The sequence below is a fragment of the Melanotaenia boesemani genome, chromosome 16, assembly GCF_017639745.1.
Source record: "Melanotaenia boesemani isolate fMelBoe1 chromosome 16, fMelBoe1.pri, whole genome shotgun sequence".
Classification (NCBI taxonomy): Eukaryota; Metazoa; Chordata; class Actinopteri; order Atheriniformes; family Melanotaeniidae; genus Melanotaenia; species Melanotaenia boesemani.
In genome coordinates this window covers 17376333-17390529 of record NC_055697.1, presented here as the reverse complement: position 1 = coordinate 17390529, position 14197 = coordinate 17376333, and the positions used below count along the sequence as shown (strand labels likewise).

The 14197-nt window shown below is 37.3% G+C and overlaps 1 protein-coding gene across 3 annotated transcripts; it reads left to right on the top strand.

Moving 5' to 3' along the window:
* Positions 1-7856: 7856 nt before the first annotated feature.
* On the top strand, positions 7857-14094 carry slc25a16 (solute carrier family 25 member 16). Of its 3 annotated transcripts, none has more exons than XM_042010998.1 (10): positions 7857-7906; positions 8552-8701; positions 10012-10104; positions 10198-10331; positions 10527-10590; positions 10690-10811; positions 10905-10968; positions 11111-11273; positions 11398-11466; positions 11819-14094. In XM_042010998.1, exons 2-10 carry the CDS (start codon positions 8605-8607, stop codon positions 11973-11975), a joined length of 963 nt encoding a protein of 320 aa, XP_041866932.1. In that variant the 5' UTR covers positions 7857-7906; positions 8552-8604; the 3' UTR covers positions 11976-14094. The 3 variants fall into 3 exon arrangements, with proteins under 3 accessions (XP_041866932.1, XP_041866933.1, XP_041866931.1); XM_042010999.1 differs by lacking the exon at positions 7857-7906 and adding an exon at positions 7922-8113; XM_042010997.1 differs by lacking the exon at positions 7857-7906 and adding an exon at positions 7922-8152.
* The last annotated feature ends 103 nt before the right edge of the window (positions 14095-14197 follow it).

The following is a 14197-nucleotide window of genomic DNA, read 5'->3' as shown; positions in this document are numbered from 1 at the left end:
TCAGGGCAGCCTCCCTCCCTCTCCCTCCACCAGACGCAACCTACGGTCCCTGCTGGCCAAAAACTCGTCGTCGGCTCTGGAGGGAAGAGTGGGTGTGAAAACCTGGAATGGAGTGTGCGGCTGCAGCTCGCTTGGCCAGCGGTGTGTGTTTTAGCAGGTGGACACAGGAGTGCTAAAACAAACAGGTCACCTAAATAACCCCATTGGCTAATTGTTTAATGATTTATTATCTGCTAATTTTAGCAAGTCCTTGTCAAGCCGTTGTATTTATGAAGAAAACGTTCAAAATAATGTTTAAAGGTGAACACATAAATAAATGGGACACACAAAAATCGGTCCTGACATTTTGGCCCAGACTGGCCCATATACGATCATGGACACCATAAATCTTTCTCCCCCTTTGTCAATATAAAAAAATGCAACTCCTTAAAACCACTAAGCCATGCAGTGAGTTAGCAAGACTCAGGCAGAGTGGGAACATGGAATAGGGGAGATAGGGGCAGTTGTAAAAATGTAGACGTTTCTGTATCTAACTTTGAGCTCTTTTAACCTAGTGTGTTCAAACAGCTATGCAAACCAGCTTCAAGTGTCTGCTAATAAATGGCATAGAAATTGCATGTGCCACACAAACCGAAAATGAATGGCTTGATGTCAAACACAAGGAGTGAAATGTTACAGTTGACCCCATATAGGTCAGTTGTAACATGCCTTTGGGTGAAATGTAGAGATGGGATTTATGGCTCTTTGAAGGGAGCCGGATCTTGAGGAGCTGTTCCTTTCAAAGAGCCATTCAAAAGACTGGCTTGTTCTCAGAATATCTTACAAAATGTCACAATATATAAGAATGACAAACAATCAAAATATGTACCTCTATAAAATCTACTATACAAGATTAAATAATTATAGGAAAAATATAGATAAAAAAGGATAAACCTGAGCAGTCAGTGCAAATTCTAGTAAATGTTTTGGATATATCTCACAGTATTTATTTCCAAACAATACTCTCTGTCCATAGATGCTTCACATGAATGGAACGTGTTGGACATCAGACTTCTATGATGTCACACATGTTATTCATTTTATTTCCATTTTACTCAAACTACTTCTTATTTACTTATTTATTAATTTATTTATTCATTCAGTCATTTTTAGCTAGAAGGGGGTGGGGGGTGAGGGGATTGGGCTTGGCGTGTGTGTGTATACGTGCGTGTGTGTGACTGGGTGAAAGATTTCATTGAGTGTTTTTATTGTTATGTTTTTAATCATGTAAAGAACTTTGTGTTGCCTATGGCATGAAAAGTGCTTCATAAATAAAGTTTGATTTGATTTGATTTGATAAAGGCAGGGTCAAAAATTTGTATATAAAAAGAATGGCTCACAAATTATAGGCTCACAGCTGTGAATGGGTCCCCATCGTTCATTTAAAAGAGTTGTTCAAAAGAATCGATGCGTTCATGAACGTCACATCTCTAGTGAAATGTAACATTATGAAATAAGGACCATGACAATTACTTAAGGTACTGAAAGCTTTTAATTCAAAACTTTTAAACAAAAATGTTGTGGACCCACAGAGCAAAGGAGTTAAAGACGCATTACGTAACTTTCCAACCTTAAAACTTGTTCCGGACTCTTTTGGTGGCACAGTGACATCTGTCATGTGCATTTGTGGTGCCTTTGCTGCCCAGCAGTGTCCTGAGGCTGGGAAAGAGAGAAAAGGACTGAACAAGAGTTTAGATAAGACTATCTTGTGCTGGCTGAAGAGAGCTAACGGTACAGGTAGGATGGAAGATGGATGCTGAATTAGCCGTTGATAGGGGGCGCATCACTGGGAAAATTATGAAAGTTCTGTTGTGCATCTTTTAACTACACTAATGTGACATGGTCAAAACGGTTTGGTTTGTTTGAGTAAAATGCAGTGTGAAAGCAAACTGAACCAAAGGTGTGAAAATTATTAAAATTTCCCAACCTAATCGAACTAAGTCCCCCTGACTATCCAGGTGTGAATGTGCCCTAAAACAAACTTTTTCTAAACTGTTACAACCTAACCCCTGCAAGTGTGTTACAACTGTCACTGTGTGCATTATCAATGCAGTGCAATTAAAAAATGACCACAAATAACCTGCTTTAAAAACAGCTAAACAGACACATAATCAACATATGTTTTTGACGAGTTCAACTACAAAGCAAGCTATGTAATCACAAAAATAGTTTGGGTAAGAAAAAAAGTACTTTCTTACCTTAAAAAGATATTTTCCCTCACAAATTTAGTTGTTTTTGTCTCAAGCCAAAACTTTTTCACATGCAGACTCAGGACTAACCTAATCACTTCTCCCCGATTGGAGCAATAGCAAGTGTTACAACTGACCCGTGGTACAACTGTCCCCGGTCTCCCCTTCTTCCAGATCCATCCAGTGATGAATAATAAAGCAGCATTTCATACTGTGTGTTTGATGAAGAAAGAAAACATAAAAAACAGACATAAGAAATGATGGATCAAATAAAAACTGTTCCCAGACAAAGTGTCTCTGTCTGCTCTTCTCTTCTGGATTTGTTATCGCAACCAGATACAACAAAAGGACTGAATGAAGAATTTTTTCTTTTCTTTCGTTTTTACATCATTTTATATTCAGGTCCAGAATTATCAGTATCAACATCAGTATTAACTTATGAACCAAAGGGCAGGCTAAATATTAAAAAAATCATTTAAAGTGTTATATTTCTGTATATTGTTCATAAACACCTACACAGAAGCTGCATCTAATACATTCTGATCCATCCTACTATTAGCCCACAGCCAATAACAAATAGGCTAGTAAAGGAAATTTAGAAAGCTGCACCATCACTGTTAATGTTGGTGTTCTCACTTCCAATAAGATGACTTTGTTCAGAAAGACACAAAAGAATTACATTTAAGATCTGCTGTTAACCACCAGTTAACTCGCTGTTCTCCTGGTGGAAACACTGACATCATAAACTAATTTCATAAATGTAAAGAGACAACCTAACACGGCAATAAAACAGCTGTTTTATTGATGTGTTATCATCACTTTTCATAACAGTTAATGTGTTCACTGCTAACTGTCTTGTATGACTCAGATTTACTGGGTTTAAAGGGTTTCTTTACTCAAAACAGGACCTTGGTGATGTGAAAGCAGTGCAGCTTACTGCAGCTTCTACCATCATCATGGCTAGTCTGTCCCTGGGATCAGAAAAATTTCACTGAAGTGGCCAGGGTGGATTTGTGGTTAAATTTGGGGTGGCGTACACATCCCACTAGATTGTGAGTCGGTGTGTAAAGCAAAACTCAGCTGCAACGTCACATGGCAGTTTCTCAGCATCATGATGCTTCTGGGCTGTGATGGCTCCAGAAATGAGCATAATAAATGTCAGCGTGCCATCAAACGAGTCAGGAGCACCGAGTTATGAGGTTGGAAGTGTATATAGTGCGACTTTAACAACAAGTTTTACTTTTATCATCCCAATTGAGAAATTCAGCTCTGCATTAAATCTGACATACTAGAGAGCAGTGGGCTGCCATGTTTCAGTGCCTGGGGAGCAGCTGGGAGCGGTTGAGGGCCTTGCATTGGTTCACCTCTGTTGATACACTGGGGACTTGAACCAGAGTTCTCCAGACCCAAGACCATCACTTTCTTAAACAGTTAGGGTCCACCAAGAATAACCCTGCACCTCTACAATATTTGGAAATCAGTTAATGGTGAAAGATTAAATAATATTTGGTATATCTTATTTGTGCAGATAAAGTAAAAAGAAGCTTACATTATACTGCAGTAGCACATTTTCCAGACAACAGCAGAGTTTTACTACTTTGCTGAAAGGAGTTGCTCAGCTTAGTTTATGGCAATTAGCATCATTATGAGCTCATTCTGTGTATCATCAGGAATAAACAGATACATCATTTATTTTTTTCTGATCATAGTTTGATCCATCCATACAAACATACAAATATAATACACGCCGTCTCCCCTCTGATATTATAGCTTACCTGTAATTATCTGCAGAGGTGATTCTAAAGTCTCCTGGGCCCTAGGAAACATTTCACAAAGGCCTCCTTCAACCAGCATTTGTCACCCTTTTATTATAATAGTTTATATTATTAACGAAAACATTTTAGATTAAATCTTTATAGGATTTGTTGCTAATATATTAAATTCCCCAAACCTAACTTCTGGAATTTCTTTGGCAGCTTCCACTTTTTTTCTACTTTATTTCAATTTTTATTTAATTAAACAGGGGCAATAGGATTTAGCGTGCTTCCAAGAATGTTAAATGTCCTGAGGCCTGTACTATGACTCTTTATGATTACATTTACCGCACACAGGACATTAATAAATAAAGGCAGTTTTCAGAAACATAAAGCTAACTGGACACATGGAAATATAATATAAACACCACCTGCAGATAACACACAACTTTTTTTTTCTAACTTTAGAAGTGCATTATATAAATCTCTTGCTAACAAATTCTAACTTAACATTACTATCTTGACAGTTTAACTGCACATACCTTTAATTTGATAACTAAAGAAAGAGTATTGTCCAAGATATGTTTTTATTTTCAGCCTCACGATAGCCAGGAATTCACTATGAGGACAGATTGAGCTGCTCTGAGCAAAATTAGCTTCTACTTACCACTGTCTGGATCTCTTTTCTTAAGGGGGGAAAGGGAAAGTAAATAAATAAACAAATAAGTGATGTCATTTGTGTGGGACACCAACACCACACAATGGAATACATCGAGGCGATGGAATACCTGCTGCTCAGTCTGTGGCCACTCAGCTCACTTAGAACCCCAGTTGAGTAGATGCAGTAGATGCCACTACCTGACAGATTCGAGTTACATCGAGCCAAGTTGGTTGGTTGGTATTAGAAAACAACCAGCTGAAAACTTCACATAACCCTTGGGGAACCCTTATTCTTTTTCCACCTCTACAAAATACCTGAACATCCAGATATTCAAGCTAAACCCAAACCTTTTATAAGTTTGTGTCTCTCCATTCAAATTTAGCTCAAATATATTGAAATACTGTTGGGACTTTTGAAGTTGATTTTGTAAGACAAAATAAATAAATAAAGGAACGGTCATAAACAACTAAATTGTCAGTCTAACTGAAATAAAATGTTAAAAGAACATTCCTTAAAGCGGCACTACTAAACTTTGACAGATCTTCTCTCTTTGACATCCACTAACAAATGCTAATTCGACATGAATCCTATTTCTTCTCTGAGCTCAATCCAAGTCAGTGTTAACTCTTGTCATATTTCTTGCTTTGTCTCTTTCTTTTCCTCACTTCCTCCGGCTATGTTCTCTTAGGTTTCTTTGCTGAATCAGACATGGTGCACGTCCAAAACGGCCAGTGTGTTGATATCCAGTTACCCATGTGTGAGGCAGCGCTGTAAAGCCAAACGTAGATGTCACGAGCCACCGGGCTGAGGTGTGAAGTGTGCTTTCTCAGCCTTGGGATGCTGCATGGTAACAATGACCCCAGGAACGTACATAATGAATCTGTCAGTGTGCTATCTAAACAAGTCAAAAGTACAGTTTTATGGTCAGAAAACATATGAAGCACTGCTTTAAATGTTACAAAGCCTGAAACGTTGCCTCAATAATCCCTGAGGTTGCATAAAGTTTTCATTGTGACCTTTGAGAAACCCTCAAGAAGTACCGGTATTCTCTGGTGGGTTCCCAGAAGGTTACAAAGCACATCATTTTTTATTTTTTTTTTTATTTTTTAAGGAATGTTCCAGTAAAGTTGTAAGCTTTGTGACCTTTATGAAACCCCTTTGGTAATGTTCCTTGAGGATCATGGGATGTGTTCAAGATGACCTTCAAAGCAAATTTTAGGGAAATTTCAGGAAAATTCCCTGAATCTTTGTAAGGTTTAGAGAAAGTCTGTGGAACATTCCCTAAATGTTGCAAGTTTTGCTCATGAAGGTTACAGATGTTACAAGGTTTTTAACCTTTAGGATTCCCCAAGGAAGATTACTGTTTGCAGGGAGTAACTTTAATGGAATAGTCAGATTGCTTTTGTAGAAACTTTACATCACCTTAAAGGAACATTCATAGACCCTAAAGATTGTCTAAAGCGCTCTCTGAAGAGGATTTTCTAGAAACATTTGTTTGTTTTTTAAGGACATTAAGAGAATCTTCAGGAATCTTTCTACATTTAAATAGTTTTTATGATCACTCAGAATTACTCCACAAGCCACATATATCCATTCACACTAACATCCATATGGAACTTGTGACTAAGATTATTTGGCAGTAGGATGATGGTAACATAACAGCTAACAGCAAAAGGAAAGTATAGCACAGAGCTAAAGGACAGGGTATATATGGATAATTAAGTCACAGTCTCACAGGCATGCAATAAAATGCTGTTCATGGGTAAATTTGCCTATTTTGAATCTCTGTGGTAATCTCATTTCAGTTTTGCCCTGTTAAGGTAATTTCTTATTACATTGTGGTTGTTTTGAATTATGGTTTAACTGTGTCTAATTTTGGCTAAGTGCTCCAGTTTAAATAATTTTCAAGGGGAATAGTTTTCTTGTTTCAATCAGGATGGATTATGTTTATAATCATTTGGATAATTTAAGGGTTCTGTTTTAACTTTACATTTCTTTTTGGTCATTCTGTTTTCCCTTTTTAATGATCATTTTGTGTTTTGTTTTTTTTCTTTCTTAGCATATGATATCAAATTAAATCAAATTTTATTTATAAAGCGCTTTTCATTAAAAACAAAAGTAGCAAAAAGTGCTTCATATAAAAACTGTTTTGGCACATTAAAAACACAAGTATTCACACACCTAAGAAGATAACCTAACAACACACATTTTTACACATGAATTCATGCACACACACACATACACACACACACACACGCACACGCACACACACAGACACAGACACACATATACACATATATGCACCCCTCCACCCCTCACCACCACAACCACCCACACTCCACCATCCTGTTTTTTACTCTAATCTCTAGCTTCTGTCTCTTTAACTGAATGTTAATATGTAAATAAACGTCCTGTATTCTTATGCTCATTTTTCACATTTTTAGTTTACACCTCATCCATTTTTTTTCTTTTCTTTTCTTTTTTTTTTTTTTTTTGCATCTTTTTGTATCTTTCTGGAAAATATTGAACTTTTCAGTGGCTTGGTACATGGACAACTTAATATGTTTCTCCATCCAGGAACATCTGGTATCTAATTAACAATTAACTCTCTCAAGATAGGCAGCAAACACAAAAGAAAGTGGATATATATTACTATCACCTAATATATTAAGTATCTGTAGACACGCACACATGTACATACACTTATACATTTGTATTTGCATACCTGCACATACATACTGTACATAGCTAACATGCTTCCACATGCATTATATAGACATGTTGCTGGGATATACAGTATTACAGGATCTCATTTGGAAGAAAATTAAAATAAATAAAAAAATAACCTACATAATTCTAGTGGATGCCATTATTCATCTTTATGTAGTACCAAAACTTCTCCCAAGGCGTCACCCCTTACCCCTTGTCATCACAATCTACTGAGAGTACTTCATAGGATGAAATACTTTGCTTTAAATACAAATTAATATTGAAATCTTAAAGATTGTAAATGGAATAATGAGATTTCTTTAATTTATTATGGCGCTGAAATCGATTAAGGCATAATTAGCCTCACCATTGATGATTTATTTCATCACATCTGACAGTGACACGCTCAAGCAGCAGAACTATACAAACTATTTCAGGCATTAAGCCCCTCCCACCTGCCTTCCCTCCCCGTGCCCCCTGAAACGTCATCCTGCGTCATTATCATGCGTCTGTGTTTGACCAGAGGCTGTTAGTCGACTGCGGGCGAAGGGCACGTATGTAGTAAACCATATTAAATGATCTGAATTTTGTTAAAAAGGGGGAAAAAAAGAAAAAAGTAATAAAACTGAAAGCGTGAACGTTGGGTCTGTGGTAGAGATAACCTCATTACTCTGCGTCTCACTGGCCAGGATTAACTCAGGGGATGAGGGAAACGAGGGAAGGCTGCAGCTCTGCGAGGAAGAAGCACATTTGTTAAACAGGTTTTAGCCAAACCGACCTGTATCAATTCAGATTAGTTTGTGAGTTCCTATTCTTATCCGTCAGCTATAAATACGGCCATATCTTAGCTAAATCTAGTCGATTGTTAAAGCTGCAAATCTAAACAGCTGAGCTTTCTCCTACTAAGTCATGACCAGCTTTCCTGTAGGAACTCTTGTGTGCTGAACCAGTTTGTGGAAAAATCATGCCATTTCATTTCAACCTGAGAATAACACGTTTTAACTTGCTTTCTTTTACGATCATGTAATAGAACATGTGTTCACTGTCAGCAGTCATTAAAATTACAAATAAGTTATTCGAGGTGTAAACACACACACACACACACACACACACATATATATATATATATAGAGAGAGAGAAGATGACAACTTAAAACCTCTACCCACTCTTACATGCTCATTTTCACATGTGTTTTTAGCATTTTTGCCAAACTTTACAGCCATGGATGTGGCAGATTCCTGAGCATAGAAGATGACATCGGAGGCGGCTGTCTCCACATCTCCCACCATGACCAGCAGCACCCCAGCCAAAAGGGACTACTACTGGCTTCGCTCATTTGTAGCTGGAGGTACGGTTTGACACATGCTTAGCAGTTTTCATGTCTGATAAATCACTATAATGGAATTTGACTCAAGGAAATTGTGTCAAGCCTGTTTTCCTTATAAATGTCCTTTCCTTTTAAACACTTCCTTTATTGTTTCATGTTCATGACTGTGAACCTTTTTTAAGGTTGCCTGCGTGAATTGACAAACAAGGAAATGATAGCAGGACACACCTCTTCTTAGGCATCTTTTCAGGAAGTTGAGTTGCCTCAGAACATGGTGTAACTTTCATCTAAAGTTTTGACCAAATTTCTGCTCACAGGACAGTTATACATATTTATAATAAATAAATAAATAAATAAAACTGGACTTTAAATAATTGCGTGGCCCACATACTTCAGCACACTGTAGACATGCTAAAAACATATGCAGCTCAGTGCAGTTTAAGAAGATGAGTACTTTGATGTTTCCATATGCATAGATCTTGGACGTAAGGGTGTCATTAACAATTCTCATTTACTACTCTAAATTGCAATTGTTCTAAAAAGAAAAAAAAGTTAAATTTGTCATCCTTTGCTTTGAGTGAACATATCTCTGCTGCATTGGGCAGCAGATTATAAACAATTTATAGGCTGAAACGCTGATCGCCCAACAAAGTTGTGCGTTTTGATAAAAAAAAAATTAAGTCAGTGAGTAGAGCATGATTCTTCTTTAAGAAATGAAGTAGGATTAAACTGTTTCTAAAATGTTGTCAGACAACTGAAGAATGTTAGTGAAATGTTTTTTCAAATAGCTATTTTAGTAATCACTGGGGAACGAGTTTTATTCTTAAACATGTTGATGATTTAATGACCTGCCACTTGCCCACAACTAGCAGTATAACCATATCTGTAATGTTAAGTTGGCTAGCATGTTGCAGCCTTCTTACGTTATCCAAACTTATTTGCTCATCGTGAAGCATATTAAGAGGATGCCTTACCTCGTATTTAAATCCGCAGATCAAATCTAGGTCAAAGATCTAGACAGAAATTGTTAAAAAAGTTATAGTTTTATAGAAAATTTACAAGAGTAGCTATTTCAGATTTTTTTGGAACCAGATTTAACATGTTTGGTCCTTTTGTGCTGCACTGTATTAAGCGCTACACAAAACATGCCATTGGTTTCTTTAGTTCAATCATCAACACCAATCTTACAGTTCAAAGCTGGCTTTCACCCAAGATGCATAAACATTGATAAGATTTCTTTACCAGCATCAAATAACGTCAAATATAGACGGTTCACCTGAAGTTTAAAGTATTGGATGAAAACTGATCTAATAATAAGTTTGTAAATTTAGGTGTAGCAGGATGCTGTGCCAAGACCACCATCGCTCCTCTCGACAGAGTCAAGATTCTTCTTCAAGGCCAGAGCCCCCATTACAGACATCTGGGTAAGACATCTACTTCCAAACAAGGAAAATCCATCAGTGTTTGTTTGCACATATCTTTACCACAGAAGTGAATATTGTGAACTTCCCCTGCAGGAGTGTTTTCCACTCTCACCGCTGTCCCAAAGAAGGAAGGCATTCTTGGCTTGTACAAGGGCAATGGGGCAATGATGGTCCGGATATTTCCTTATGGAGCCATTCAGTTCATGGCCTTTGACAAATATAAAAAGGTGCAGTGCGCAGTTTATTGTTGTGTTGCTGTAAAAATCACTTAACCCCAAGGAGGACTGATTAGTGGTATGCCTATTTTGTCTTTAGTTTGTTATCTATTGCAACATCTGTTATCTATTTCTGCATGTGCATTGTTTTTGTTAGTGTATCCTTCGACTTCACCTCATGATGTTGATAGAATTTCCCTTTTACAGCTGCTGAATACAAAGATTGGAATCTCTGGGCACATCCATCGCCTTATGGCAGGTTCTATGGCAGGTACTGATAAGACCTTCCTTTTTTGGAAAGCAGGTAGCATCAGACTAACAGACAGACAGGACCTGTTTATGCTTTTTACACAATATTGTGTGCTTCCAGGCATGACTGCAGTGATATGCACTTACCCTTTGGATGTAGTCCGAGCCAGGCTGGCCTTCCAGGTGACAGGAGATCATCGCTACTCTGGAATCGCCAATGTTTTCCAATCCATCTACCGCACGGTGATTTGCTTGTGACGAACTTAACTAAAGAATTGAAGCCTCAATTTTAAGTTCCAAGTTTTCAACTAAGTTTGTTTCTCCTCTTTTGTAAAGGAGGGGATAATGGGCTTCTATAGAGGACTTACTCCGACACTAATTGGAATGGCCCCTTATGCAGGTAACAGCTGATGTCTGTGTCTTATTATGATCCAAGATTCTTGTGAACATTGTGCAGAAATGTCTTCCTTCCCATATTTAACCAGCGTTCTGTCCATAAGCTTGACTTTTGACTCCATTACCTTGACTTTTGACCCTGCCAGGGCTCTCATTCTTCACCTTTGGCACTCTGAAGAGCCTTGGCCTGAAACATTTCCCAGAGCAGCTGGGAAGACCATCATCAGACAATCCTGATGTCCTCGTTCTGAAAACCCATGTCAACCTGCTCTGTGGAGGGGTTGCTGGTGCCTTTGCTCAGACTGTCTCGTAAGTGCTGTAGGCAGGCATATAGCAGGTTTCACTCTCAAGACTTGCAACACAGCTGAGATTTGTTTTTGATTACATTCATTTCTTGGAGTTTAATGTGTCACATCGGCGTTTCCGTCTCTAGTTACCCTTTGGATGTGGCGAGGAGAAGAATGCAGTTAGGCACGGCTCTTCCAGACTCAGATAAATGTGTGTAAGTATCAACACTGTTCCTACTCATCAAATTTTGATCCTATTGAGAGCAATAATTAATGTACTGCTTTGGAAGTCTTTTTAGAGATAGACTAAAAAGCACCTTCTTTTTTTAATCAGATAGAAAAATCCCAGAGGTTTAGGGGCTGTTTGCATTCAATAAGACTGTTAAAGCCTCACAGTTTAAATAGTATAGCAGCAGCTGAGCTTCGAACCTTCAGACACATGCCGTTCATACTTGAAGAAGGTTTTTGTTTTTTAAAAAATGTCAATACTGTAATTTTTGGTTTATTTTTCTTTTATTTAACTATTGCTTAAAAATTTTTTTTTTTTTTTGTCTTGCATGTGAACAGATCGCCGATCAAAACCCTGAAGTACGTGTATAAGCAGTACGGGATAAAGAGGGGATTGTACAGAGGCCTTTCTCTCAACTACATCCGCTGTGTCCCCTCCCAGGCCATGGCCTTCACCACCTATGAGTTCATGAAGCAGGTCCTCCACCTGAACTAGTTGGCTGGGTCACACACTGATCATTGAGCCATCAGCTCAAATTCACGGTTTCCTCCGTAAAGTGACCTCATGCTCAATTTTTACGTCTTAAGCTACTTCTGCTGGAGGTATCCGGGGAGTTAGTAAAGGGAAATTAGATATCGGACATAGAGTTACTCCATGTCCATCCTGTTGTTTCATTTCCTTTTGCCACCGCTGAAGAAATAGTTTGTTTTTGGTTTGTTTGTTTTTTTGTTTTTTGTTTTTTGCCTTCACTCATGCAGCAAACACATAATCATAGTAAGCACAAAATAATATTTTTATTTACTTTTTATTTATAATTATTTGTTTTTCAGTTTAAATTATGAATTTTTTTTTAATCAAGAAAGAATTTTAGTAATTTGCATCTATTTGTACTGATACATGGGGTGATAAGTATATTTCTACATATAAACGAGTCTTTATTGTTAATTTTTATCATGTTTGTTTTATAAATTACAGATTTGGTTCAGTGTGTATCTCTTGTTGGAAGAGGGGTGTTGTAAAAAAATTTTGATTTTTAAAGTGGTTCTTTTTTTTTCGCATTCAGGGTTTAGTGTGTCTTCAGTTTTCAATGCTTCAGCTTTAGGAAGTTGCACCAGTAATTTAAAAATTTTCATCTCTTTCTCTGCCTTCTTATGGTGGGGTGACCTGTGCACCACTTTTTTTTTTTTTATCATTTTCCTTTTTGCTTTTTCAAACCTTTGCTTTTTATGTTGCTTAATGTGCACTTACTGTAGATGTGGCTTTGATGACACTGAATAATGATCATCCCTGGGATCTTCACATATTTTTGATGTTGGTCTGACACCTCTGAGGGGGGACATGTTTTTCAGAGAGACCTCAGATGTAACTTGCACTGTACCTTATTTATTGATTTAACAAGATATTGCCACTGGGTGGCGGTATTGATTAAAAGAGGATTATTAAATGTTTACCATCAGAGATGCACACAGCATTCATTAAAATTTCATTTATTTCTTCAGCATTAAATGCTCTAATAGGATTTCTTTTTCTTGTTTTCTTAGTTTGCATGTTTGATTTTTTTAAGCAAAGTAAGTCACCGGGTTATAGATAGATAGATAGATTGTCCCAGGAAAGCTGAAAATTAACTAATGAATAAAAGTTTTATTAATATCTCCCATTACAGCTCTTTAAGTCTCAACATATTTCTGTAGGACGCTGTCAGATCATTTTAAAGTCTTACCTTCTCCTGTTATGGACATTTTACCTGACCTGAGTGACTCGTGTGATATATTGATGATGAATGGAGCAGAGCAGATGTCTAAAAGCAGTGATTTTTGACTACTCATCAGTTTCCCATGAAGTTCCATCAAAGACGGATTGCTTTCCCTCCCTGGACTTCTCATTGGACTAATCGCTGAAGGCAAAAAGAGGATTTTACATAGAAAAACAATTCTCATTTTATTTTTATTTTCTATTCCATAAAATATTTGTTTTATACTAAATAACGTAGGTTTCATTGGAATTTGTAAACATCACTTTTTAAGACAAAAGCTGGAGGTTTTGTATCCTGTTGGAAATAACTCATACTGAAATACTCCAATACAAGAAGTGAGGTGTTAAAACAGCTTGTCTTGTGTAAAAAAATTGGTACTTGAACAAATATGTAAAAAAAAAGTCCAAACCCTGTATATCTGTTTCCTGGCCAGGAGCCTTTAATCACACACGATGGGTAACTAGTGGCAGCTGGTTTTACCAGCATGTCGTGCTTTGCATGCTGCCACTTATTCATCCATGGGCCTGCTGTGCACTGATACTTTACTGATGTCTTTGTGAGGTACCTGATCTTTCACTGTTATCAATTCCACCAAGTGTATGTTTCTGTTTTTGCTGCTCACTGAAACAGATATAGAATTATACAGATATTTATATATAAATGTAAATAACTGTGATCAGGTTTTGTGACTTCAACAAATATAATTGTCCTGAGGAATGAACAATGAAATTGCCTTAAAAAAAAGTCAGTTTTGCTTGTTTTTACTTGCAATGCTAATAGCAGCATCATCTCAATTATGTTACCTTAACCAAGTTTGAGCCTTCATTTTCTCTTTGGATATAAAACTTTGAATGAATTGGTCCCCTTGTGTCAGACTGATGTTTGCTTTTGTTAACCACGTGAGAAGGAGCAGTTTTCCGCTCCCTCTCATTTGAGTTTTAGGCAAACAGAAGATCTTTCTGTT